A 25,793-nucleotide genomic window follows, 5' to 3' on the forward strand; every position below is an offset into this window, starting at 1 on the left:
TTCTGTCGATGCGACAGGTTACGCGGAGGCCGCATCGTCCTTGACGGGCGCGTCGATGGTCGGCGCTGTCGCATCGACGTTGGCGGCGGCCTCCCCTTGCTGGGAAGGATCGTGCACGGTATGCTCTTCCGGCTGAGGCTTGGCTTCTGCCGACATGCCTTGGTCTTCCTCCTTGGCCTCGACTTTGGCTATGGCCTCTGCTTTTGCCTTGGCTTCCGCTTCTTCCGCCTTAGCCGTGGCGTCTTCGGCTTTGTCCTTGGCCTCTTCTTTGGCTTCCGCTTTTGCTTTTGCTTTTGCTTTGGCCTTGGCCTTGGCTTCAGCCTTTGCCTTTGCCTCTTCTTCGGCTTCGGCTTCGGCCTTGGCCTTGGCTTCAGCTTCAGCTTTTACTTTGGTCTCTTCTTCCGCCTTCGCCTTAGCCTGGGCCTCTTCAGCTTTAGCTTTTGCTTCAGCTTCCGCCTTTGCCTCTTCTTCAGCCTTTGCTTTGGCCTCTTCTTCTGCTTTAGCCTTGGCTTCAGGTTCCGCCTTAGCCCCTTCATCCGCCTTGGCCTCTTCAGCTTTCATCTTCGCTTCCTCCTCCTCCTTCTCTTTCGCTTCTGCTTCTGCTTTCGCTAGAGTCTCTTCATCCGCCATCGCCTTCGCCTTCTCCGCTTTGGCTTTTGCTTCTGCCTCCACCTCAGCGTTGGGCTTGCTTTCTGCTTCTGGCTGGACCTCTGCTTCTTCCTCAGCCGTAGTCTCCACGTCACCTTGTCCTACGCCCGTCGGCTCCTCCATATTCACAGGTACACTAACCTCCTCGTCTTTCGTCTGGCTCGCGGCAGCATGCTCTTCCTTGTTCGGCGTGTCGTCTTGCTTGCTAGCCTGGGTATCCTTGCCCTGTCCATCAGCCTCGTCTGCGGCTTCGCCCTCGTCTCTGCGCATAGGCAGAGAGGCCGTTGAAACTTTCTCCACTGCCATGGGCACCTCTGCTGATACCGAAGGCGTCTCTCCCTCTTGTCCAGCTTCCTCGACACTTGGTCGGCCACGGTGGTCCTTATCCTTCGCCGCACCGTCTGCACTGTCAACCGACAATGCCGGTCCATTGTCACGAGACAATTTGCGTGGGCTCTTTTCCACTTTGGCTGCAGAGGCCAATCGCTCGGCCAAAGACAGTTTGACTTTGGATGGGCTTTCAGGGCTCTTAGGCGAAGACTGTGTAGGCACGTTGGTTTCCAAGGAGGCCGCCTGCTGCTGCTGCTGCTGCTGCATCTGAGCACGTTGCAAGCCACGTCGCTTCGCCGCCTCGGCCAATCGCTGTTCTAGCGACATGCGCGTCTTGGTCTTGGGTGGTACAGGCGCTGGTGTGGCCTCTTTTGTCGGTGTCGGCGTCGGCACAGACGCTGGCGGTGGCATGCTGATCTTGGCAGGCAGAGGTGGGGGTGCCTCTGGCGATACTGAGCGTTCCTTCATTGCCTCTTCGCTAGTCATAGGCATTTCGGGGGGTGTCGCCGTGGCCGTGGCCGCCTTCGACGAGGCAGGGGCGTCCTCGTTCGTAGGTGTGCAGCTAGGTGGCTGCTCTGCCTCCTCGGTGGTCGCCAAGGCCTCGTTGGACTCTGACGTGCGGGCTGCTTGTACATGGCCATCCTCAGGCGTGGGTGTTGGCGCTTGCTTGTTCTCCGGCATCAAAGTGGGAGGTAGCACCGGGGGCGGTGTTCCTGACGGCGTCGGCGGCATTGGCTTCGTAAGAACGGGCATCTCTGCCGTGGGTTTCTTGCCGTTAGGCGTAGGTGGTGTAGCAAAAGGCGGCTGGAATGACTCCATGGCTTCCAAGCTTGGCGACTGTGTGGCAGCAGGCCGCTGGCCGACAGGCCGACGGGCCTTGTACGCCAGCGGCGGCGTCGATGCCTCGCGGCGTACCTCCATGGACGCACGTGGCTTCTTTGCCAGCCAGGCTTCGTGCGTTTTCTCCCCTTGCCAGCCCGTCCACATCGCCCGCACTTTCTCGCCCAAGTAGTCCAAATCGGAGCCCCAGCGACGATGGACGTCTTGGGTACGTACGTCGGCCATAGCCAGGGTATGAGCGATTCGCGTATCGATTTCTGCAGCGACTTGGCGCATGAGCGTATCGACCACCGATGCATCCAAGTACTGCGTCATAACACGATGCAGCGTACCTGTTTCGCGGCACAGATCCGCGATCGGCTGCGATGGTGACGCCAGCGACGTAGCATCCAGCTGCAAGAGCGATTTGCTGTGCATGTGTACGCGATCGCTCATGATCGCCACCAGCTTCGCGTGGATTTCGTACTGATGCTCCCGGAAGTCACGTTGCAGCTTATCAAAGTCTTGCAACAGCACGGCCTGCGTCGCAGGCAAGTGGCGCTGCACACATGTTCGCACAGCTGGAATCAGCGCCAACATCAGCGAAAGCGATTGGGCGGCGAGCGCCAAGTGCCGTGCTGTGATGTTCTTCAATCCCGCACTGCGCATTGCTCCGGCGCCCAACACGACTTGGCACGTCCGTGAATTGAACTGCTTGAGGAACTCCAGCATCCATCCCAACGTCTCTGCCGTAAAGAGAGGCACGTTGACCATCACTCGTACATAGTCGCAGAGCAGCGTAATCACTGTCCCACTAGCCCGCACGACAAAGAACGACGTGTCTCCCACCCGCAGCTGCCGCGTGGCATTCTCTGTGTCGTCCTTGGCTGTGTCCTGACTCGGTTCCATCGGTGGCGGGTAAGTCCATGGGATACGGTACGCCTCGTCCCCGTCATCCATCTTTTGCAGCTGCTCTACCAGCGCTTGCAGCGCCCCAGATACAGGCGCAGGTGCCCATACATCGTCTTCCACCGCCTTGACGGCCTTCTCGATACGCTGCCGGTGGAACGACGACAAGAACGACTTCGCCTCGCCCAGCAAACAGCTACGTAGCGTCACGCTGGGGCGCCCTGCGGCCGTCTCGATACGCTGTGCCATGCACCACGTAAGTTGGAAGTACACGACAAACGCATCGAGCGATAGTTTCGATAGTTGCGCATGCCGCGGTGTGATCAGTTTCACGACCAGGCGCTCACACGCGGTCCACATGGCCTGGGTCGCTGTGTCCAACGCACTGGTCTCTGTGGCATACTCGGTCGTCAGACTCGCGGCCATCGCATGGACATGCTGGATCTGCTGCGCCACGTGCCACAAGACGTGCAACGCCGGCGCGAGGCCAGCAAAGAACGTAGGCCATGTCACCTCCGCAATCGAGGTAGATGTCGCGGAAGGACGGGCCCAGGCCTCGATTGATTGCTTCTCGGCTGCCTCCTGGACCAAGCGCTCGAGCAAGTCAGGGACTCTTTGCGCATGGGCCGCCAACGCCGACGATATACCCTGGCATCGTCGGAGTACTGTCCACACAGGCGGCAGCTCCGACGGAATGGTGGCCTTCGTCGGCATCTCTTTCGGCAAGAGAGAGTCCAGGGAGGCATCTGTAGCGGGCATACATACCGAGGTATCGCGGCTCGAGGTGACCAGCATAAGCTCGAGCGTTTGCAGCCACGTCTGCAATAAGGCCTCTGACATGGTCTCCTGCGCCGCCTCCAGCTCAGTAGGGATCGTCTGCAGTGCTTGCAGACGTGCCAGGTACGTGTCTGTTTGCAATGCAGCCCGTATATCATCGAGCAATGTCATCGCGTTATCGTATTCACCATGCTGGACAGACAGCTGCAAAAGATCACGACGCTCCAGCAGTGTATGTACACGCGCCAGCACATCACGCTGCACTTCCAAGCACTTGCGGTCACGCTGGTGTGCCGCGACAGCTTGTCGATCCTGCACAAACGTCTCCACGTTGTCCAAATGCTGCGTCACACGCTCTGTCTGTGCAAGACACTGCGTAGCATCCGCTTGAAGCTGCTCCAGCGTCTCCAGGGCATCGAAAAACGACGCACTTTTCGCGCCGATCTCGACGACCAAGTGCTGCTCGATGACGTCTGAATAGTAGCTCAGTTTCTCTTGCAGCATCTGATTCAGGACAATACCATACTGAGATCCATTCGATGCCCGATCGGCTCCCAGCGCTGTGGACTGCTTGTATCGTTCTGTGACAAGATCAAATGTATAGGGCTGGGCCAAATCAAAGTCGGCGGAGAAAAACACTTGCGGGACTGTGCTGAGGGGCGGCAGGCGCTTGGACGAGGCGGGCTCTGTTGTCGCACCGCTCTGGGCATCCTGCTTCTCCCGCGCTGTCTGTGCACGTACCGACGCACGTTCCTTCGCCAGTTTGGCCCACACTGCCGCATGCGTTTCCGTATAATCGTCCAACATACGTGTGTCGACGCTCGGCAGGGCTGGCGGCGCATGATGACTCGGTCCTACTGGTGGAAGCTTGGCCGCACTGGGGTTAATAGGTGCCGCTTTGCGGCGTGGATGGTTCAGCATTGTCGAAATAGCTTCCAGGTCAGTGGCTGCAGAGACATACCATGCATGCCTGACGCCGCAAGTGCCGGCTGGGACGGCGCAGTTGTCGATGTAGCCGTGTGGGCATCACGAGGCGTCACTGCCTGGACCCCGTCCTTCTTTGCGTCCGACATCGCGAGACGTCCAACTCCACGGCGTGTCGCGTCGCTTCTTGGTTCGACGGCAAGGCCAGGCCGCGCTGGCTCGTCGCGCACCGACCGACCGACATCCACGCACGCGGTCGTGGTCACGTGCGTGTCAGCTGGTTCGTGCGCCGCGCAGAAGGCTGCGCACGTAGAAGCGCTGGCTTGCCCCTTCGCCGCCATGACGAGCATTTCCGGCGCTGTAGCGCTCTTCCATACCGTATCACTAGATGTGGATGCGTTACTCACCGAGATCCGTCAGTCTGACTACCTAGCTGAGCTGGTCTCCGGTGAGTCGCCCGTGGACGAGTCGCCTTTGTACCACATGGTGCGGTCGCCGTCTCACTCGGTTGCGGCGACCACCATTCCCGATGTCCTAGCCTCCCTTTCGGACGAATACGCTAAGAGCGTGTATGTGGTAGCAGATGATCGGACGGCGCATGGCGATCACAGCGTGCAAGTTGTCCATGTCGTTGACCGTGCGTCCCCACGCACATTGCGTGCAGCGCCGCAGGGCGTCTTGGAAGTGGTATGTTCTCTTACGACTCACACACAGTGTGCGACACTACTCGCAGGCGGTTCTCTAGATGAGTTCCAGGCACGGTGTGCGCCGTCGGACGTGTACACGCCATAGGTACACATGTATGCTTTATATAACAAAGGTATGTCTACAAGGGACGTCGCGCATGGACGACCAATCGCGCGGTGATCTCGCCCACAGCGACAAAGCACGCGACCACAATCAAAACAATGATGATCCATGTGATCTTGCTCATAGCCGCGTTGCTTAGGTGCTCATGAATGATCTCCAGTAGCTCATTCGCGACGCCCAAACGCTCATTGAGCGACTCGGCGCGCTCATCGATTTCGAGGTACACGCGGATGGCATGGTACAGTGCTTGCAGACTGGCCTCGTTCCAGAACAAATCGGGTGTATCCAGTACATCACTTGTCAGATTCACATCCACACGCAGCTTAAATAGGTGGCCAGACATGCGCAGCGCACCTCGGCGGCTTACACGCAGCTCGCCCGTCTGTGCCAAATCGCGGGGAATGTGGGACGTGAGCTCCAGCGTCTGCTGCATACTCTCTTCAAACTCCGAGAGCTTGGTGCTCTGTGCAATGGCATGCGCCAGGGATAGCTTCAGCAGGTGGTTCGGCTCGCGGAACGTGAAAAAGTCGTTGGAAATCCGTGGGGCACGCACATTAGGATCGTAGCAGAAATGGAAGAGCTCCCGATCGTATGTCTTGTGCGGCGTCTTGACGCTACCGGAAGCCATAATATCCTCGATTATCGACTCTTCCTCTTCCTGCGTAAAGTTGAAGAGGACCACGACGCCGTACGGCAGCACGACCAGCTCGCCCATCATGAGCGCATCGCGTATCGACGCTGGCGCATGTTCGTTCTCCTGCGCGTCGTGCGTGTGTGATGCCTCGTTGATGCGCATCACACGCCGACGTGTCTCACGCACATGTCGTTCGTCACTGTCCTCTGCCATGAGCATATCGCGCGCTCCAGCGCTATCTGCGTCATGCGCATCGTTCGCCATCGTCATGGAGTCCGTCTTCTCCATGACACTCTCGTGAATCTCATTGGGGATGTAGCCATTATTATCAATGTCCTGGTCCTCCTGCGACGCAAAGTAGCCGCCGACATACCCGCTCTCCTCATCACGCTGGATCTCACGCTCATGCCGGCTCTCTGCACCTGGGCTGCCTGTCTGTGGCTCCTTGGAACTACGCACGGTTGCGCGTCCAAACCCAGGAAGGAGAGGCTTGAAGTACAGAGAGTATGCACAGCCTTCGTACAAACGCGGTTTCACTCCATGTTCACGTCGTAGGAACGCCAGGAGCGTCGGGAGGTGAATTGATGCAGAGATGGCATAGGATGTAAGACGCGGGAGCTCCGTAGAGACGCGCGACTGTGGCGGCATACGCTCAAACGAATAGTACACAGGTCCTTTGCGTCGAAGTGTACGCGGCACAGATCGCTGCGGCTGGGCATGCGCTGCCTCCGCTTGGCCTGCGCCTTCGACGGTCTCCTCGTCATCGTCGTCGTCGTCGTCATCATCATCATCTTCGTCCTCCTCTTTCTCATCGGTCGGTAAGGGCGCTAGCTGACTCTCGCTGGGCAGCAGCACATGCCGTCCACTTACTTTCGACGTTCGTACCGGCTTTTCTGCACGCACAGGCAGGGAGTATCGCGGCACGCGCGCAGGTGTCCCCTTCAGCTGCGCATGTGGCCGAGAACTAGGGCCCACGCCACGAACATGTGCTCCACTCCCGATCGGCAGTTTTGGCGCAGCCGCTCGAGGCGGTCGTAGTGGGCCTGGCGGCGCCTTGAGCATCTTGGTTCGCCCCTGCGTACCCTCGCCTTCGCCCGCCTGCGTCGCAGGGTGCGCTACACGCGTTCCTTTGATGCCCGGCATAATAATGCCCGAGGGCAGTTCGTTCAACGCGGCATCGCCCGGCGTCTCCACCTCAAAATCGTCCATGTCGTCCGTGTAGGATCGCACTGCTGTACCTTGGCGGCGTGTACGTAAAGCTGACGCCGTCGAGCTAATACCCGGCAACGGCGTGCGCCTTTGTGACGCGGCATCGGAGGCGCGCGAACTACTCGCACTGGGGCGTTGTGACATGGCCCCCACCTTCCGTCAGGATCGTTGTCGCAAGCGGCCAAGCCTTTCTCCACGCGTACGCACCATATAGGCCCCCTGGCCCTTTTTTGCGGCACGTGATGTTGGCGTCTAGGCGACACGCACCGACCGAGCCAGGCGTGGGGGGGCCTACCTGCCTGCACGCGGCGTGGCTCGCTAAGGCCCGTGCTCCTACCACTTTGGCCAGGGTGGCGACACAACAACGATGGACGTACGTGCTGTCAATGCCGAATCGGCGGGGGTCCGGCATACCCTATGGCGGCCCAAGACGTCCGAAGTGATTGTCCCTCCGTTGAACTTTGATATGGTCGCGCCGGGCGTGTACCGCAGTGGTCATCCGAATGAACGCAACTTTAGTTTCCTCAAACGCTTGAACTTGAAGAGCATTATGTATTTGGCGAGCGACGACTACCGCGATAACATGGTGCAGTGGGCACGGCGCGAAGGCATCCAGGTCTTTCATCACCGCGTCGCGATGAACAAGGAGCCGTTTGCAGAGATGGACGAAACAGAAGTCGCCAGTGCTCTGGCGCATCTTTTGGACGTGCGCAACCTGCCTGTGCTTGTACACTGCAACAAGGGAAAGTACCGTGTGGGATGCCTTGTTGGGTGCGTTCGTCGTTTGCAAGGATGGAGTCACATTAGCATTCTCGAAGAGTATGCGCGCTTTGCCGGCGACAAGATCGCCGACGAAGAGTTCATCGAGATGTTCGACCTATCGCGCGTCCAACTCGACGCTGCACACCGGCCTACGTGGCTATAACACATATTGCAATACACGCAGCAGCGCAGGCTGGACAATCTTGCGATTCGCCTGCGTATTGCCCTGCCGCCAAACAGCGCCCCATACCCCTGGCACAGCGCGAACGCGATGCGCCGCATCAAGGCCCTGCACACGTTCTTTCTTTCCGGTCGTCGGGATCCGGCGCTCACCTTTCCATGTTTGTAGATCCAGCGCTATGCCATCCGGCGCTACGACCGCGGTGCCGAACTGCTCCAAACCCGCGATAATCCGCGCCATATCAGCGCTACTGTCCCTCGTATGATCATAGTCTCGATACGCAATGGCCAAATCACGCCGACTCTTGCGCTCCTGTGTATCCGCTTGCGCCTCACTGTACGACGCTAGGACCACAGCCATGTCCAAATGCTTCTCCTGCATGAACCAGGCCATAGACGTCCACCATACATCCCATTCATGCTCGGCTCTGGCCGTGTCCACGCTGAACTCGGTCGAGAGCGAGCGGTACGACTGAGAGAGCCACGAAGAGAGCGATATAGGCACGGACGCGAGGCCCACATGCACGGAGCGCTGGCCGATCTGGACTTGCGCTGTCTTAAAGTCCCGCGTGAGCAGACCATGGGTATCCAAATGCGATACATCTTTCTTGATTTGGCGCAGCTGATCGCTCCAGGCCTGTGTCGACTGCGTCAGGCTCGGTGGTGGATGCACGGCTTCCACTGCTTCCACACTGGTGTTCGCCTGGTAAAACGACGACGAAGGAAGAAGCGAAGCATATGCTCGCACGTCCATCGGCGTGCCTTTGCCGTCGGGCTGCATACGTAGCTGTGGGTCAGTGGCGTGATGGTACGTACATTGCGAGTGTCTAGAACAATCGCACTTAACAACAAGTCAGCAACCCCCGAGGGCAACGCTTGCGCCGTTTCCGCCTGCGCCTGGGCGGCAAGCATGGCCACGATGCTGGCGGCGGAGCCGACGGGATGCACGGTCGGCGCATAAATAATACGGAGCGGCGCATCCATATGAGCACCCTCGTCCTCATGGTGGTCCACGATGACATCCACGACGTGTTGATCGCCCCATACCTCACTGAGCTTTGCATGATCGACCAGGCCCAGAGACACATTCGCAGCAGAGCCCAAGCGTCGCGTCGATAGCGGGCCTAGCTCATCAATGCACAACAAGTCTTCTAATGCGATCCCCACCGCTTCGTACACGGCCAAGTTCTCACGACGTTGATACAGCGCGTTGCGAGGAGTCTGGATCAGCGGGACATACACTCCACCAGGCACGCGGTACGTATGCACAAAGTACGACTGGTCGTGATTCAATATATAGCTCAAGGCAATCGCCGACGCTGCCGAGTCCAAGTCACCCGCCTCGTTGCCCATAATGAACGTGACATGCGGCTGCGGCGGCGTAGCGCTCACAGGCTGGGACAGGCGCGCCATCGCTTGGGCCTTGGCCCATGGCATGTACGCCTGGATCTCCGTAGGCGCCACTGACATTACCTTTCTCGATTGCTTTGTATGGGTAATGTACCACGAACTTCCGTACGATAAAATACACACGGGTAGTACGACCAAGGCCCACTGCGTCAGCCACCGCCACGGTAGCATACACAGCGTAGGTCTGTACGCAGCACGTGCGCGATGGCGGCCCTCCATTTTTTTTTTTGCTTGGTCTGTGGCAGCGCTTGTCTCCACATGTCGTCGTCGTACCTATGTTCTTCGAGGCGTTGACGACGGCGCGCATCGCGTCGCCCGTGGTACGGCGCACGCAGCCTCGTTCTTTTCATACAGGCGCTGCCGTATGGTCTCGAGCACGCGATCCACGCACACCGCTACGTCACCGCTTAAGCCCGGATGTAGGGAAGCCACGTCGCACATCGCCAGCGTCGCCATCCAAGACGTTCAGTCGGCCAGGCGAATTACCAGCGTTGCAATTCGCTACACCTGACACCCCCTCCTCCGTCCATGCTCATTCGTTCAAGGCACCGCCTTTGTCAACAGGTTTATTGCATCAAGTACAGGAACTCCTTGGCCCGCATGCCAAGCCGACGACGCCCCAGGCGATGGCTCTCTCGCATTTTTTCTCTCGACCTACGTCGTCATCCACATTGATTGCAGCGGAAACAGGCAGTGGAAAAACTCTTGCGTACCTGTTGCCCATCCTTCAGCAGCTTCACATGTCGCGGCTTGAGAACGAGCATGCCGATGTGGCGCGTGTTCGTGCAGGTCATGAGGCGCGGATCCTCCCTCGGGCTGTCATTCTTGCGCCGACGCATGAGCTTGCCCGTCAGATTTCCGATGTGGCCAAGGTCCTGTGCCATGATGCCTCGCACAAGCTGCGCATTGCATGCTCGTCCAAGCCTGCCTATCCTTCGCATCTTCGCCAAGATTTGCAGAAACTACGCGAAATGGCAGAGTCAGACGCACCGTGCGAGGGTGCGCCCACATCGCCTGATGTCCTTGTGACCACGCCTTCGTTCTTGAACGAATTTTATGGACGTCTTCTCCAGCTCGATTATACACAGGCCATTGTCGTTGACGAGGCTGATACACTACTTGACGAAGGCTTCCGCGAAGCAACGGAATCCATTTTGCGAGCTATGCCTACATCGCGACAGACTCAAACTATCTTTGTCACGGCTACCATCCCGCAGTCGATGCGAAAGTACTTGGACGCTGCATACCCAGACTTGGTTACCCTCGCGTCGCCGCACTTACATCGACTGCCTGCCAAGCTCTCGGTCCAGTTTGTGGACCCGGGTAGCAACAAAGAGATGGCCGTCCTCAAAGAGCTGTTCCGGATCTTTACATCCCCTGATATGCGAGACGACCAAATCCTCATTTTCCGGGATAAGCGGACGGGGGTGGAGCGGCTCAGTCAGTACCTATCTGAACGCAATGTTGATCATGTCGCACTGACGGGCGAGTCAGGCCAGCGGAAAACGCGCACATCAAAAGACATTGAGCCCTTTCTTGCCGGCCCTTCTTCCTACTTTTCACAGCATCACCAGCGACACCAGCCGACTGACAGCACTCCGCGTGTTCTGATCACTACATCACTGCTTTCGCGTGGTCTAGACTTTGGCCCCTACGTCCGACATGTATTTTTGCCAGATGCAGGGCGCAATACGGCTCGTTCCGTACACGCAGCGAACAATAATGCACTGGAACTTCTTCATCGTGCTGGTCGGTCAGCTCGTGCTGGCCGCTCAGGCACCGTCGTGGTCTTTGACAAAAATAGTGCCCCTGGCAAGACCAAAGTCCTCATCAACCACCGAGGGCAGAAAAAGGGGATTGTGCGTGGTCAAATGGATCTGCTGGTCCATGCCCTCAAACGCAAAAAAGCCCCACGCCGCACCTCGTCTTCGTAGATCTGTGTAGCGCTTTGCCTGTACGCCCCAAACCTCCACATCTCCACAGTGCGTCTTGGCGAACAAGACGGTTGGAATTGCGAACCCGTCGGTTGCCAAGACATCACCATGAACGATGTGGTTCATCGATGGCTAAATCAAGTGCTTGTACCTGTATGTGGCACTATAGACTCACACGCCTAGTATGGTCATAAGGAACGCATTATCCGCGATGTAAGATCTATCTTGCAGGACTACCCGTCACTTCGGCCACGCACAGATGTGTTTAGTACGTTGCGTGTCTACCTAACACCAGCCTACGACGATGGCCGAACGGTTCTTCTGTTACTCTGTGATGGAACGGTCCCAGTTCCTTTCCGTGGCTACATCTATAATTACCCGATGAACATATGGTTTCCACGCGCCTACCCTGCTGAGGCTCCTTTCATATTTGTCGTGCCGACGCCTGCGATGGTAGTGCGTCGCGGGCCCCACGTCAGTCAGGATGGGCGTGTATCGATTGATTATATGAAGCAATGGGAGAAAAAACCAGAGGTACGTGCTACTATACTAACCCCGAAGGGATGCAACATCATTGAACTTCTTCGCGAGTGCCAAACCGTCTTCAGTGTCGAGCCACCCGTGATGGCCAAGCCACATGCCACACCCCCCAAGCCACATCCAGATCCTTCATATCCGGCCTCATTGTCAAGTTCCCTCGCGACGGAGGCTGCGCCACGACCGCCACCGAAAGCCGATTCGACCCCCTTGCCGGAACGACCGCCCAAACCCACGGTATCCCACCTGTCCAGCACCATGGACAAGCCACGTCTATCCACAGAGGCTGTGCCACAACCATCACGGCCTATGAACCCTGCCTTGGCCCTTGTTCATGCCAAGGCCTACCAAGTCGTTCGCAACAAGGTAGAATCTCTGCAGACGTCGCTTGCAGAGTCCAACAAACAGCTGCATATGCTCTTAGACGACTTGCAGCGTGGATACCCGGCCATGGAAGATGAAATGATGCGGTTGCGTGCTGTTCGTGAGCTGTGCCATGCTGACGCGACAACGTGGGCCGACACGTTTCAGGCCGCCCAACTGCACACGGCTGAATCCCATTCACGAGCTGATCCTGACATTGATCATGCCCTTTCATCAACCAACATCGTTGAGAACCAGTATGTTGACGTGCACGACTCACTGTACAGACTCCTACAACTTATGGCCGAGGACCAGGCTATTGAAGATACCATGTACCACTTAGGGCGGGCCCTGTACTTGGACCATCTGCCTCTCGATCGGTTTATCAAGGTAGGTCCCTGTCCTTCTTACGCAGCACACTCGCATGCTTTCACGTGAACAATTCTTTAAGCGTGCCCTCTCCTTGAAAATTGCGCAAGGCCTTGGATGGCCGTCGACCTCTGTGACACCGTCATCTACGTCGACGATACAGACGCTAGCGCCGCGCTCGAACTCTATAGCCGAGTAAGATGTCCTCCTTTTCCATACATACCTCCACTGGCTTGACACCCACAGAGGAAAGCGTCAGCGTACCGTCCTCACCGATCACAAAGTGGCTGCGCGCCGTCTTCGCAGTGCCACCCGTCAATGCACCGATCAGCTCACGTTTCGGATCGCTAAGCAATTGATAGGAAAGGCCAAGTTTCTGGTGTGAGAGAGTGTATGTACGTACAGTAGCCCATGAGCGTTGGGATTTCGGCGCATCGTTCGACAGGCCAAACACTTTATAGCCAATCTTGGTCCAGTCGTCCGTGGCATCGCGGTAGCATTGAGCCTGCTTGGTACACCCTGGCGTATTTGCCTACATGTGAGTAGAAATGAACATACTTTAGGATACGTGAAGATCACAGCCTTACGCAACTCGGCTACCTTGACAGGCTTCTCATCCTGATCCAGCAGCGTAAGATCAGGAAGCGCGTCGCCGACACGCAGGGCTTTGGGCGAAGCCGTAGCCGTAGGAGTGGTAGCAGGCTTGTCCTGCTTCTTTGTCTCGCTTGTACGAGACTGCTTCACAGGCTGAGATACCTCTGGTTCTGACTCACGCTTGCGTGAAAGCCTGGCGGATTGGCGGCGGGCAGGCACAGACGTTGTTTCAGACATCGTGGAAAAGTGGAGGCCCCGCCCGCGGGGCAGGCGGAGGTAGACGATGGGCGAAGGTCGGGGTCACGACGCACACCATCCTTTTTCTATTCAGGCCGAACATACAAGTACGCCTCCTCTACATGGCGAACGCGTTCCATAATATCGTAGTTTTGTCATAGGGCATACTATTAGCTATTGACCGCCACGAAGGGACAGCACAAGCTAAAGTAAGTGTCACGCTAGCATACGTACATGCAAAACCGTGCCGCCTTCAATACCAAAGTCCTTCACTGTCTTGTCATCGGCCCTGCCATTAGTGTATAACTGCTTCACGTACATCTGCTTGCCACCAAAAATGAGTCGTTGCTGTGCAGGAGGAATGCCTTCCTTTTCTTCTACGCGCTCTTTGATACGCAAAATCTTCGGTTGGCATTCTGTCTCACGTACCTTATCAGATGCTTCGACATCCAATTCAATTTCTGCTGTTAGCGCCAATGCTGTGGCGTACCTTTTCCTGTCAGCGTCTTGACTTTGATGAGCATGGTGGGTGGGGGGAGGCAAGTCACGTGGGCTTATCTATACGCCTAGATGCGCAGCGTATGTGCATCTTGACCATGCACCTTCTTCCGCGTGAACTTGATAAACTTGCCCTACGCCAAGTAGGGCTTGCGGCGCAAGGCCGACTGGCTAGGGGCAAGAGGCTTAATGAAACAGAAGCTATCGCGCTGATCGCTACGGTTTTGCATGAAAAAGCAAGGGATGGCGACAACACAGTTGCCAAGCTCATGCAGTTCGGCAAGACCATCCTTGGTTTCCGACATGTGCAGCCAGGTGTTGCGCAGGTGATCCACGAGGTGCACGTCGAGGCTACGTTCCCGGATGGTACCTTTTTGGTCCCAGTTATTGATCCAATCTGTTCACCCAACGGTAATTTGGAGCATGCCTTGTATGCATCAGGCCTGGCATTGCCGTCCGAGGATATCTTCCCCAAGATCCAGGTGGCTGAAGGGCCGGTGCCTGGTGAGACCATTGTAGATCCAGAGGCGCCTGCTATCGTTCTCTTCCCTGGTCACCACCGTATCTCTGTTGACATCACCAACACGGGTGATCGTCCGATTCAGGTCGGCTCTCATTACCCCTTGACCAAAGCCAACCCGTCGCTAGTTTTCTCCGTGGAGCGCCCAAAGGGATACAAGCTTGACGTTGCTGCTGGCACAGCTATTCGCTTCGAGCCGGGCGACACCAAGAAAGTGACACTGGTTGAGATGGGCTCGCATGGTGAAGCCCGTATGGAGGCATCGGGCGAATCGACCGCTCCGACCGATATGCCGAAACCTTTCAGTTTGTCGCGCGCTGCGTACAATACCATGTATGGTCCCACAGTCGGCGATCGTGTGCGTCTAGCCGACTCTGAATTGTGGGCTGTCATCGAGAAGGACTATACTGCGTATGGTGACGAGTGCTGCTTTGGTGGTGGTAAGGTGGTTCGTGATGGTATGGGCCAATCGGTCGGCCGTCCTGCCGAAGATGTTTTGGATACTGTGATTACCAATGCCATGATCATTGATTACCAGGGTATCATCAAAGCCGATATCGGTATCAAGGATGGTCTGATCGCCGGCATCGGTAAGTCGGGGAACCCAGACACCATGGCCTCGGTCACCCCAGGTATGGTGATTGGGTCGTGCACAGAAGTAATTGCTGGTGAACATATGATCATCACACCGGGTGCTTTGGATTCGCATGTGCACATGATTTCACTCCAAATGTGTGAAGAGGGCTTGGCATCTGGCATCACGACCCTCATTGGTGGAGGCACCGGCCCTGCGGCAGGATCGCGTGCAACTACCTGCACCCCAGGGCCTTGGCACATTCGTAATATGATTCGCTCGACTGACACTATACCAATTAATATCCTCTTGACTGGCAAGGGCAACGATTCAGGGCCTAAGCCTCTGCGTGATCAAATCGAGGCGGGGTGTGCCGGCTTGAAGATCCACGAGGACTGGGGTGCGACGCGCGACGTCATCGATACGTGCTTGGCGGTATGTGACGAGTATGATGTGCAATGCACGATTCACACAGACTCTCTGAATGAGACGTGCTCTGTGGAAGGTACGTTGGAAGCGATCAACGGCCGTGCGATCCATACCTACCATTCCGAAGGTGCCGGTGGAGGTCATGCCCCTGATATTATTCGTGTGTGTGGTGAGCCGCATATTCTGCCATCGTCGACCAACCCAACCCGTCCCTACGCACAGAACACGCTGGATGAGCACCTAGACATGCTCATGGTGTGCCATCATCTTAGCAAAAATATCGCAGAGGATGTGGCCTTTGCTGACTCTCGTATCCGTGCGGAAACAATCGCTGCGGAAGATGTGCTGCACGATATGGGCGCCATCTCCATGATGAGCTCCGACTCTCTTGCTATGGGTCGTATCGGTGAAGTAGTCTCGCGTACATGGAGGACGGCCGACAAAATGAAGAAACAACGTGGTCCTCTTCGCACGAAGGACGGTCCTCAGGACACAGAGACCAATGACAACGCGCGTATCAAGCGCTACATTGCGAAGTACACCATCAACCCTGCGATTACGCACGGTATCGCTAACCATGTTGGCTCCATCGCTGTGGGCAAACTGGCTGACTTGGTTTTGTACCACCCTCGTCATTTTGGTGCGCGTCCCAATATGATTATCAAGGGTGGTCACATTTGTTTGGGCAATGTCGGTGACCCCAATGGCAGTATCCCCACGATTCAGCCTGTGGTGCTGCGCAAGATATTTGGTTGTGCCCCAGAAGCGGCGCAGGACAACAGCTACGTGTTCGTCAGCCAGGCGAGCGTTGAGAAGGGTATGTGGATCTACAAGAACAACAGCGCTAACAATACAGTGGGCACGTATGGTATCGGCAAGCGCATTGTGCCAGTGCAGGGCTGCCGTCACATTACCAAGAAGGATATGGCCCTGAACGATGCTTTGCCTTCCATTCAGGTGGACCCTGAGACGTACGTATGAATATGACAACTCACACGACAGGTTCATTGTGCATGCGGACGGCGAACTGATGACGTCTGAGCCAGCGTCCAAGGTCACCATGTCAACCCATACGGGTATCTTTTAAGCTTCGTTTCAGCGCCGCATTTCGGACACGCTGCGGAATGCGGGACCAGTACGTAGCGAGTTCATTGGTTTGAAGAATGTAGGAAGAAGGTCCGATATATTGTACAAGTTTTGTGGCAGCGTCGGCAGTCGAGCAGCGGGCATACGCCATGGTAGAGGTGGGGGTCATATCCACATAATCAATGCCATTGGGCACAAATGCAGCCAGACGCGCTTTGGCCTCCGACGATGTAGCGTCCTGGGGCACAAACGCTACAATAGTGCCTAGAGGGTAATCCATGGACGGGGCCGGAGCCTCAGTAGGTATAGCTTGCCCCTGTGCCTTGGCTTTGGCCGCAAGAATGTTGCGTTGGACCAGTGTCCTTTGCCAGGTAGTGTACTCGTCACATAGAGCCTCGAACTGCGCAAGGGATAGGCATCGAAGCTGGTCGGATACGCCGATTGTGGCCCACGTTGCAGCGGTCCAAGGGCGTGCGCCGCCATGCCATGCCCAGTGCTTAAGCAAGAGGGCCGACGTCGTTGGATCAACGACGACAAAGGCGTCACGCATGCCCGATGTGGGGTATACGTACTGGCCCAACCCCGAGGCTGGGTATACGGCCGCAATAGACGCGGTATGTTGTGGCTCGGCTAGGCGAACAAGCGCTTGAATCCACGTAGCAATACTCAGCGCATTGGCTGGCTGCTCAGAAATATGCTCGATAAAGACCACATGGGGTTCAGGGATCGGCTGACATTGGATATGCAACGGCGTCGACGCTGGCTATGTCGGTGTCAATGGTCGTGGCGTACGTACCTGAATGCACTGAAACGGAAACAGATGTGTCAGAGCAGCATACAGCTCCGCGGCTGATGTACAAGGCAGCGACTGGATGCTGCACCATGCCAACAGACGCGCGACATGCACAGCCTGGCCGTCGGTCATCCATGCTGGCGCCTCATTGGACCACTGAGCGACCCATGGCGAGCACACATTTAGCAAGGTCGAGGCTAGTGGCCTGGTATCGTTCGTCGTCGTACTCACAGCCTGCGTTTGTGGTACAGGTAGCGCAGCGGGCGATCCACCGACAGGGTGCCGCCGCTTGGTGCCTGCCACGCTACGCGGCACAAAAGGCCGCATGCTCGTGGAGAAGGATCGGTGATCGTCTCGTGTCGTCGAGACGCGCTCCACGTCATCGGCCGAGCACGGTCCTCCTGCCCCTAGCTGTCAACAACCATGCGTACGACGTGGCTGTGGTGTTTGGTCGCGCTGCTTGTAGCGGCTGTGGTTCACGCCTCCAATGTGGTCGACTTGACGGATACAAAGTTGTTTGACGAGGTCGTCGGCAAGGATGTTGGTGTGCTTGTCGAGTACTTTGCGCCGTGGTGTGGCCACTGCAAGAAGCTCGGCCCTGAGTACGAGAAGCTGGCCGATGCGTTTTCATCGAAGAAGAACAAGGTAGTTATTGCCAAGGTTGATGGCGATTCGAACCGGGAGCTCTCGAACCGTATCAACTTGCGCGGCTTCCCTACGATTCTCTACTACCCGCCGCACTCCGAAGACGGTGTGGAGTTCAGCGGCGCTCGTACGCTTGAAGGCCTCGCGGCGTTTGTTACGGAGCAGAGCCATGTGCGTAGCCGTGTTGAGCCGCCCAAGCCGCCGGCTGTGGTCGAGGTGACGGCGGCGGACTTTGACAAGGTAGTCATGGACCCTACGGCCGATGTGTTGGTCGACTTTTATGCGTCGTGGTGTGGTCACTGCAAGAAGCTGGCGCCGCTGTACGAGGAGGTCGCCAAGGTGTTTGAGCGTGACTCGTCGTGCAAGATCGTCCAGATCAATGCAGATGACCCAGAGAATGCAGACATCAAGAAACGCTTCCAGATTCAGAGCTACCCTACGATTTCGTTCTTCCCTGCCGGCTCGGACGACAAGTGGCCGCGTCCGTACCTCAAGGAACGTACGCTGGAGGACTTTGTCGCATTCCTCAATGAGAAGTGTGGCACCTTCCGCAACGTAGATGGCACGCTCTCGAGCTTCGCAGGCCGTATGCCGGCGCTGGACGGCTTTGCGTCGCGCTTTTACGCGGCTGGCGAGAGTGCTCGGAAGGCCATCGTCGGCGAGACGAAGAAATACTTTGACGACCTGACCAAGTCTGTGAACTCCGCTCGCAAGGTCGCCGCTGCTGAGTACTACATGCGTGTAATGGACCGTGTGAACCGTGACGGCCCCGACTATGTCAAGCGTGAGAGTGATCGTCTGAACAAGATCCTCAAGAAAAACGCCGACGGTCTTACGACACTTACGTTGGAGAAGGTCGACGATATCACGCGCAAAGTGAACGTTCTTTCGGCGTTTATGAATGAGAAGATCGGTAAGGCTGCTGAGCGTGCTTCCAGTTCAGCGGCAGAAGAGCGTGCGAAGGCCACAGCCTCCTCGCACGATGAACTGTAAGTAGGCGGGTGGGATCTCCACGTGTCGGACATAAATAGCCTTGTCGGTACCTTTTTTCTATATTGGGCCGTCCTCCACTCCAAGAGATTGCTTGCCCATCCACGGCCTTGATTTTTCGCTTGCAGCGCCATGTCTGACGGATGCTCTCGCACGTTGCGAGCAAAACTTCAGGAGCATGACGCTACACTCACACTAGCGAATGATATGCTGGAGATTGAGTGCCGTGGTCATGTATGGATCCGTTTGCCGACGGACCTTGTACTGAATGCGGCCTGGGAAGCGCCTCACTTGACCCTCTCTGTGTTAGCGCCGTCGCAACTTCAAAAAGGTCGTACCTTGCAAGAATTCAGTCGCGAGCAATGGAAAAATCGACGTCGTGATAAATTTGTTGCTACTATTACTGCACATACTTTCACCTTTCAAGCCAGCGAAAATGCAAGCGTTTGGGCAGACGAGGTCATGCACGCTGCCTATCCACGCATGCAGCCCTATCGTCGTATTCTTGTGCTATGCAACCCATCCAGTGGGAGGGGACATGCTAGAAAGGTGCTTAACTCGGTCGTGGTGCCGACGTTGAAGGCTGCAGGATGCCATGTCACGGTCCTACAAACAACCGCTCGCGCGCATGCGTACAAAGAGAGCCTATCGATGGATGTATCGCAGTACGATGTGCTAGCGTGCGTGGGAGGCGATGGAACTATCCATGAAGTTGTTAATGGCTTAGCGGCTCGCAGTGACGCTGGCGATGTAATGCAGAAACTGCCCATCGTGCCTGTGCCTGCTGGCAGCGGAAACGGTCTTTTCTTGAGTTTGCATGGTGTAGAGCATGGCTTTGCCTCGGCGATCGCGTGCCTAACTGCCATCAAAGGATCGCCTCATGCACATGAACTGATGACTATTACGCAGGCTGCCTCAGCGTTCGGCACAGACTCACGTTGGCCCTATACAATCCGACATCGCTCCGCCGACGGAACAGAGTATGTGCAGTACTATTCCTTCATGTCGCAAGCCATTGGCATCATGGCCGATATTGATATCGGGACAGAGAAATGGCGGTTCATTGGCGATGCACGATTCACGATTGGGTACCTACTTGGTGTGCTCATTAACAAGCCTTGTGCTGTGCATATGGATGTAGTGCTGGGCCCGCATGGAACCACGAGCTGTGCGGAAATGCACGAGCGTAGCGTGCACGCAAGTACGAATCCCTCGCAGGGTTACCCTGTGTTGGATCCTCATACCGATGTCCATGCACTTCAATACGGCTCTGTGGTCGATGCATTGCCGCTGGATGATACCCCGTTGGACCCCAGCCAGCCAGCCACGCCTTCCTCCACGTGGCGCCGCGTACAAGCCGTGCATTCTTCCATTTACGCCGGCAAGGTGCCGTACGTCGCACGCACTCTTATGGCCTTTCCCTACGCACGCCCTGACGACCATCTGCTGGATGTCTTGATCCAGGACCAGCGCATGCCAGCCTGGCGCAAAATTCTTGCGACGACGCATGGCGAATCAGGTGATCACATTTTCGATCAAGGTATGCACTATTTCAAAGTGGCTGCGCTTCGTATTACGCCTCAACAGCCTGAGAAGGACAGAGGTCGTCGCTACATTAGTGTGGATGGCGAACAAGTACCGTACACGGCGTTCCAAGCTGAAGTGTCTCCTCTGCATGTCCTGCTTCTTAGCCTGGAGGACGAGGATTGGCAGCCACCCAACTTGAAATCGCCTACGGTGCACACACACAAGGACAGGTACATGACACTCAGCGAAGCCACTCTTTAGCCACGGTTCATAGTATTTCCCTCGCCACGACGATGCTGTTCCTTGAATGTGTCCCATCGAATCGCCTCCTGCCGCGCTTCTTCTTCCGCCTCCTCAGCGGCTTGCGTGCCATCCATTTCAGCCTGCTCCGCCCGCTTTTCACGCGGCGTTGCCTCATTCTTATCCGACGCGCCGATGATGTTGCCACGCCGCGCTTCTTCTGCGAGATACTCGTCAATACTCATCGTTGGCAGGCGGTGTGAAGGACGGAATACCTCAGACTGCAGTTGCGCACGTTTGTCACTGGCAGGCGTGATAACAAATGGTCGTAGTGGCTTCCCCTGCTCACTAAGAAGCGGCCCCGTTGATGCAAACCAACGAGAAGGCGCGTCAATACGCCATTCCTCAGCGGCGCCATGCGTTGCTGCATCATGGGTATCGGGCATGGACGGCGCTGCTTGCAGCAGTTCGAGTTCCTGCGTGCCAGATTCCAAGACGCTGGCGGTGCGAAGGGCATGAAGAACGAGCAATAGGAGGAGGTACGCACGGACCGTCGATGGCATCTTGACATCCAACGTCGTTGATACAATGTCGTCCGGTACCACGTCTTCTTCGTCGTCCTGGTCCATAGTCAATACAAGCATATCGTAAAATACATCAGATGGCCCTGTCGTCGTAACTTTGGCCTTGTCACGAAGTGCTTGGCGACTTGCCTGGAGTTGGGTTTGGACTTGCTTTTCCAGTTTGTACGTTTGAATTTTGTAATGCCGCTTTTCTGCCGGAGCCATGGGACGTGACTCACCTTCCACACTCGTGCGCAACAGGGCCATGACAGATGCCGGCAGGGCTTTATGACGCCGTGCCACCGAGAAAAACAAACGCGCTGCGCCACACGATGCTTCGACTTGCGCTTTGCGTGCTCGCATGCGGTCGTCTGTGGAAGTTACAGGAGCAGAGGATGCTAGCTGTGCTTGAAGACTCGCAATAAAGAACACGCGCAGCGACGGCGTACTTATTTCATCAAGCCGATCATTGTCACTAACAATGCCTAGCGCGTCGGCTGCATGAGCGACTCGGCGTAACCGTTCAAGTGCCTCTGTCTGCTTTTGACTCTGCGACGCTACGCGGCACACGGCTTCGAGCTCCGACGTGAACGACGTAGGGCTCGAATCATCAGCCATGATGAATTGAGGGACGAGCCAAGGCTCTTCTACAACTTACGTACGGGTGGAGTAATAAATAGACGTGGCCAACCACATGCTGCCTGCCACACTGAACTCCACCGCAGAGAAGAGGCACACAAAAACGCCCAACGAGAGGACCGGATGGTAGTACATGAGAGATCTGGGGTCAGTTGTAATGCATACGTACGGGATACCGGACAAACGCGCATGGAACTGTAGACGCGCTGCTTGGACATGAGCGTTCGCTGTGAGTGTCACATTCGCAAAGGTCGCTGTGTACCCATCCTTCGCGAAGGGCATAGGCGCATCGTACGGCATGGAAGCACGAGGCACAATTTCCGTAAAGAGAGGCACATGCACCACTTGCGATGGGGCAATGGGCTCATGACGTCCACTCGGCTCCAGTGTCCGCAGTAGCCGCATAAGCCAGCGAACAGACGACGGCTCAGGCATCAGCAACAAAGGACGATGTGACTCGTACAAAACAGTACCCTCCGTGGTCTCCAGGTATACGTCTGCCATAAAGTTGTCCAGTTCCAGATTGTGTCGATTCACTGGGATGCGAAGCTCGAGTGTCACATCATACGCCTGGTCAACAGCGAAAAAGTCAACAGGCGGCTCACGACGCCACACGGGCCAGTCTTTCCCGCTACCGTCCAGGAATACACGTCCTACATGAGAAGAGCTACTGTCAGCGAGCGTACGAACATACCCTGTAGACCGGAGCCATACATCTTTAGTGAGCGATACATTGGGGATCCATGCATGGTAGAACCCACCGAAGGCTATTAACGCCAGGCCAATCGACATGAGGTAGAGAGACATCAGTATCATCCCACGGATCAATATACGGTGGGATGTTCGTGAGAAGAAGAGCGCGAGAATTAAGCCGTACACATACGACAAGGGCGTATACACAAAAATATCCAGCAGCGCATGGACGGACGACTGGATCACGTTCTTGGACTTCTCGATACGAGACAGCTTCTCCGAGCTGCGGCTCCGTCGCAAGACGTCTGACGCCTCTGCATCCTTCTTGGCCTCAAGGGCGGGCCGCTCGGGTCGTTCGGGCAATGGTGGACCCATCCTGACAGGCGCTCGAGCCTCGTGCGCTCCACTTGAAGCCAGGGTCTTGACAGGGCCTAGTAGGCCTCTATATGTATCAGTTACGAACAGCGCTGGTGCACCGCGACGCGCGCATCCATCTATCTCCCGCTCCACTTCTTCCTGTGCTTTACGAGTAGGTCGACATGGCGACGACGAGCGGCACTACAGACTATAGCAGCACTATGCGCAAGTTCAAGCTTGTCTTCTTGGGTGAGCAGTCCGTGGGAAAGACCTCACTGATTACGCGGTTCATGTACGACACGTTCGATGGCAACTACCAGGCGACCATCGGCATTGACTTTTTGTCCAAGACCATGTACTTAGATGATCGCACCGTGCGCCTGCAGCTCTGGGATACAGCTGGCCAAGAGCGATTCCGCTCGCTGATCCCATCGTACATTCGTGACTCTTCGGTGGCCATCGTGGTGTACGATGTCACGAGTCGAGAATCGTTCAAAGCCACGTCCAAGTGGGTCGAAGACGTTCGCGCAGAGCGAGGCAATGAGGTCATTATCGCATTGGTTGGCAACAAGACGGATTTGAACGATAAGAGGTATGTGCTATGTGTACTAATTCGTCAGGGAGGTATCGACAGAGGAAGGCGAGCAGCGTGCCAAAGAATACAACAACGTCATGTTCATGGAGACGTCTGCGAAAGCTGGCCACAATGTAATGCCTCTGTTCAAGAAGATCGCGCAGGCGCTCCCGGGCGTAGACGATGCGCAGGGCGATGGCAAAGGTGCAGGACCTCATCACAGTATGTGTAGCGAAAGAGAAACTAATGTTACAGTCATCGATGTATCCGCCCAAGCGGAATCGGAGACCAAGTCATCATGCCAATGTTAATATGTTTTACGGCCGACCAGAATAGCGTACAATAGGCCAGGCACATCGGAGAAAAGTTCTATAGAGGTAGCATGGATACGACCGGACCCTTGAAATGGCGCGACGACAGTGGATTGCAGGCGGTAGTACCCTGGTCGGCAAGGGACGAAAATTACATCGCGTGGCACACGTAGCCATCCGATGTAGGATGGCAGTTCATGCAAAGCATGAATGCATACCATGCCCCACGTATGAACTAGGCGGACAAGTGCGTAGGGCAGTGTACAGGCAACGTAAAACAACAGAACCGTAGGGAACAAGAATGCAAGCATTGTGAACAGCATGGTGCCTAGGAAGAGCTGATCGACGTCGTAATATGCATCATCCAAACGCCATCCATGGAGCGGATTGCGCTTTTTCCCGCGGAAAATATCAAAAAGCTCGGCGGCAGCATACCAGAAAAAGGCATAGACTTCACGGAGGACCACATGCAAGACCACCACTTGGCTGTGCATCACTATCCATAGATCGCACCACAGACCTGTTATCACAGAGACGCCAAGCCAGGGGGCAAGACGCATGCACAGCTGGAGTATCGCGGGAAGCATACGAGATAGGGGCGTGAGAAGGTAGGTCGTATGGGTAGTGACGATGCCTCCCAGCACATCACTCACTAGCAAGGCCAACTCCGTATTGAGCTTAATGCCCAAGGGCCAATGCACGAGCCATGAGAAGAGCGCTTGAAAGTGGGTTGCATGCGCATACGCAAAGAAAGTTTGCACGTACGTCACAATGGTAGAAATATGCCTGGCGAAGATCCAGGCTACGAGAGTGCCAAGGAGCCGATCCACGATCCAAAAGAGAAGGCCCTGCCATGTCTCGAAAGAGAGGCTTTGTACGTGGTCCATCGGCGGCATACGTCCGGCTGCGACAGCACAGTACACAGCACGTCGTGAGGCCAGGTATACTGGCCACCGTGTCATGGCATACCACTGCATCTTCAACGCTTGGAATGTCATGGACCAAGTGGATAGATATGCAGCATACTTGGATAGCACAGGCCAGACAGTAAAGGAAGACGTGACAGATACGATCGTGTCCAGCCAGTATGGACAGGAAGGCGGCGCAGTAGTGACCCACATCGCCATATTCATACAGACAAGCGCTTGACGGAGGCCTGTGCCAGGTCGAGGACAGGTGGGTGCAGAAGAAACCCATTCGTGACAACGGTCCGGATTCATAGACAAGAGATGCTCGAGCCTCGTAGGCGGCCAGGATGCAGTAGGACCATGCTGGAACGTAGTGAAAAACTGCTCTCCAAGCACATTCGGCGGGGTATACAAGACCCAGGACACAGGGCAGTGCCTGGCCCATGGGTGGTCCGTGTGTGCTTGTACTGTCAAGTGTGGAACGCCATGCTTGTAGCCATAGAAAGAGAGCGTGATAGGCGAGCAGGGAGCAAGACGCTTGTCCTCTACTGAATGTGGTGGCAGTGCCCAGCCTAGTTGTGTGACAGGCATAGGGCCCACGTCCATGCGCTGTGGTTGTGAGGGAGTCGCACCTGCTACGACGATGGTCCATGCACCACCGCCGCCATCAAAAGACCATCCAAACAGAGAATATGGCTGCGCCTCGCTGCAGGCTAAAGTTGTAGGTACATAGATGCGTAGGCATTGGAAGGTCAAGGGACGCCGCTGTCGAGAGATAGGGATATGGAGATAGGATGCATCGTAAATCGGTGCATCGTGGGTGGGACGTGTATCCCTTGCATAACAGGCCTCTGCCAACGTAGTTGCCGTACCGATGGCGAGGCCTGTCAGCGCAAGGGCACCGAGACCTGGCCACTCGGCGCCCTGCATCACGAAGACAGACGTAACCAGCAGGCAGTGGAGGCCACAACAAGCGTCCGTAGAAAGACGCCCGGCGACC

The 25,793-nt window shown here is 56.3% G+C and overlaps 15 protein-coding genes across 15 annotated transcripts; 7 read left to right on the forward strand and 8 right to left on the reverse strand.

Annotated features, from left to right (window-relative positions):
* Positions 1-18: 18 nt before the first annotated feature.
* Positions 19-4,556, reverse strand: Malapachy_1735 (retrograde transporter; the record flags this gene model as incomplete). The annotated part of the gene is made up of 2 exons (XM_018136233.1): positions 19-4,415; positions 4,445-4,556. The coding sequence occupies 2 exons, from the start codon at positions 4,554-4,556 to the stop codon at positions 19-21; spliced, it is 4,509 nt and encodes a 1,502-aa protein (XP_017991505.1).
* A 190-nt stretch (positions 4,557-4,746) lies between these two features.
* On the forward strand, positions 4,747-5,199 carry Malapachy_1733 (hypothetical protein; the record flags this gene model as incomplete). The annotated part of the gene is made up of 2 exons (XM_018136231.1): positions 4,747-5,094; positions 5,122-5,199. The coding sequence occupies 2 exons, from the start codon at positions 4,747-4,749 to the stop codon at positions 5,197-5,199; spliced, it is 426 nt and encodes a 141-aa protein (XP_017991508.1).
* A 34-nt stretch (positions 5,200-5,233) lies between these two features.
* Malapachy_1738 (hypothetical protein) lies at positions 5,234-7,204 on the reverse strand (the record flags this gene model as incomplete). The annotated part of the gene is made up of 2 exons (XM_018136236.1): positions 5,234-6,487; positions 6,737-7,204. 2 exons carry the CDS (start codon positions 7,202-7,204, stop codon positions 5,234-5,236), a joined length of 1,722 nt encoding a protein of 573 aa, XP_017991429.1.
* A 223-nt stretch (positions 7,205-7,427) lies between these two features.
* Positions 7,428-7,985, forward strand: Malapachy_1700 (protein tyrosine phosphatase; the record flags this gene model as incomplete). The annotated part of the gene is made up of 1 exon (XM_018136201.1): positions 7,428-7,985. One exon carries the CDS (start codon positions 7,428-7,430, stop codon positions 7,983-7,985), a length of 558 nt encoding a protein of 185 aa, XP_017991359.1.
* Positions 7,980-9,472, reverse strand: Malapachy_1740 (exopolyphosphatase; the record flags this gene model as incomplete). Its single annotated transcript, XM_018136238.1, has 2 exons — positions 7,980-8,789; positions 8,819-9,472. 2 exons carry the CDS (start codon positions 9,470-9,472, stop codon positions 7,980-7,982), a joined length of 1,464 nt encoding a protein of 487 aa, XP_017991308.1.
* A 215-nt stretch (positions 9,473-9,687) lies between these two features.
* Positions 9,688-11,346, forward strand: Malapachy_1724 (p-loop containing nucleoside triphosphate hydrolase protein; the record flags this gene model as incomplete). Its single annotated transcript, XM_018136223.1, has 1 exon — positions 9,688-11,346. One exon carries the CDS (start codon positions 9,688-9,690, stop codon positions 11,344-11,346), a length of 1,659 nt encoding a protein of 552 aa, XP_017991459.1.
* A 1,415-nt stretch (positions 11,347-12,761) lies between these two features.
* Positions 12,762-13,446, reverse strand: Malapachy_1718 (peroxiredoxin q; the record flags this gene model as incomplete). The annotated part of the gene is made up of 4 exons (XM_018136217.1): positions 12,762-12,800; positions 12,839-12,991; positions 13,019-13,147; positions 13,174-13,446. 4 exons carry the CDS (start codon positions 13,444-13,446, stop codon positions 12,762-12,764), a joined length of 594 nt encoding a protein of 197 aa, XP_017991380.1.
* Positions 13,447-13,620: 174 nt separating this feature from the next.
* On the reverse strand, positions 13,621-13,970 carry Malapachy_1747 (nedd8 precursor-ubiquitin-like protein; the record flags this gene model as incomplete). The annotated part of the gene is made up of 3 exons (XM_018136245.1): positions 13,621-13,650; positions 13,681-13,907; positions 13,937-13,970. 3 exons carry the CDS (start codon positions 13,968-13,970, stop codon positions 13,621-13,623), a joined length of 291 nt encoding a protein of 96 aa, XP_017991305.1.
* Positions 13,971-14,042: 72 nt separating this feature from the next.
* Malapachy_1702 (urease) lies at positions 14,043-16,448 on the forward strand (the record flags this gene model as incomplete). The annotated part of the gene is made up of 2 exons (XM_018136203.1): positions 14,043-16,284; positions 16,324-16,448. 2 exons carry the CDS (start codon positions 14,043-14,045, stop codon positions 16,446-16,448), a joined length of 2,367 nt encoding a protein of 788 aa, XP_017991402.1.
* Positions 16,449-16,530: 82 nt separating this feature from the next.
* Positions 16,531-17,673, reverse strand: Malapachy_1742 (hypothetical protein; the record flags this gene model as incomplete). The annotated part of the gene is made up of 2 exons (XM_018136240.1): positions 16,531-17,316; positions 17,350-17,673. The coding sequence occupies 2 exons, from the start codon at positions 17,671-17,673 to the stop codon at positions 16,531-16,533; spliced, it is 1,110 nt and encodes a 369-aa protein (XP_017991485.1).
* A 96-nt stretch (positions 17,674-17,769) lies between these two features.
* Positions 17,770-18,984, forward strand: Malapachy_1729 (protein disulfide isomerase; the record flags this gene model as incomplete). The annotated part of the gene is made up of 1 exon (XM_018136227.1): positions 17,770-18,984. One exon carries the CDS (start codon positions 17,770-17,772, stop codon positions 18,982-18,984), a length of 1,215 nt encoding a protein of 404 aa, XP_017991319.1.
* Positions 18,985-19,113: 129 nt separating this feature from the next.
* Malapachy_1725 (lcb5-sphingolipid long chain base kinase) lies at positions 19,114-20,769 on the forward strand (the record flags this gene model as incomplete). Its single annotated transcript, XM_018136224.1, has 1 exon — positions 19,114-20,769. One exon carries the CDS (start codon positions 19,114-19,116, stop codon positions 20,767-20,769), a length of 1,656 nt encoding a protein of 551 aa, XP_017991458.1.
* Malapachy_1741 (tap42-like protein) lies at positions 20,766-21,929 on the reverse strand (the record flags this gene model as incomplete). The annotated part of the gene is made up of 1 exon (XM_018136239.1): positions 20,766-21,929. One exon carries the CDS (start codon positions 21,927-21,929, stop codon positions 20,766-20,768), a length of 1,164 nt encoding a protein of 387 aa, XP_017991307.1.
* Positions 21,930-21,965: 36 nt separating this feature from the next.
* On the reverse strand, positions 21,966-23,018 carry Malapachy_1743 (hypothetical protein; the record flags this gene model as incomplete). Its single annotated transcript, XM_018136241.1, has 3 exons — positions 21,966-22,092; positions 22,120-22,617; positions 22,645-23,018. 3 exons carry the CDS (start codon positions 23,016-23,018, stop codon positions 21,966-21,968), a joined length of 999 nt encoding a protein of 332 aa, XP_017991484.1.
* A 164-nt stretch (positions 23,019-23,182) lies between these two features.
* Positions 23,183-23,885, forward strand: Malapachy_1707 (ras-like protein rab-6a; the record flags this gene model as incomplete). Its single annotated transcript, XM_018136207.1, has 3 exons — positions 23,183-23,592; positions 23,621-23,796; positions 23,830-23,885. 3 exons carry the CDS (start codon positions 23,183-23,185, stop codon positions 23,883-23,885), a joined length of 642 nt encoding a protein of 213 aa, XP_017991403.1.
* Between the last annotated feature and the right edge of the window lie 1,908 nt (positions 23,886-25,793).

The sequence above is a fragment of the Malassezia pachydermatis genome, assembly GCF_001278385.1.
Source record: "Malassezia pachydermatis strain CBS 1879 chromosome Unknown scaffold5, whole genome shotgun sequence".
Classification (NCBI taxonomy): domain Eukaryota; kingdom Fungi; phylum Basidiomycota; class Malasseziomycetes; order Malasseziales; family Malasseziaceae; genus Malassezia; species Malassezia pachydermatis.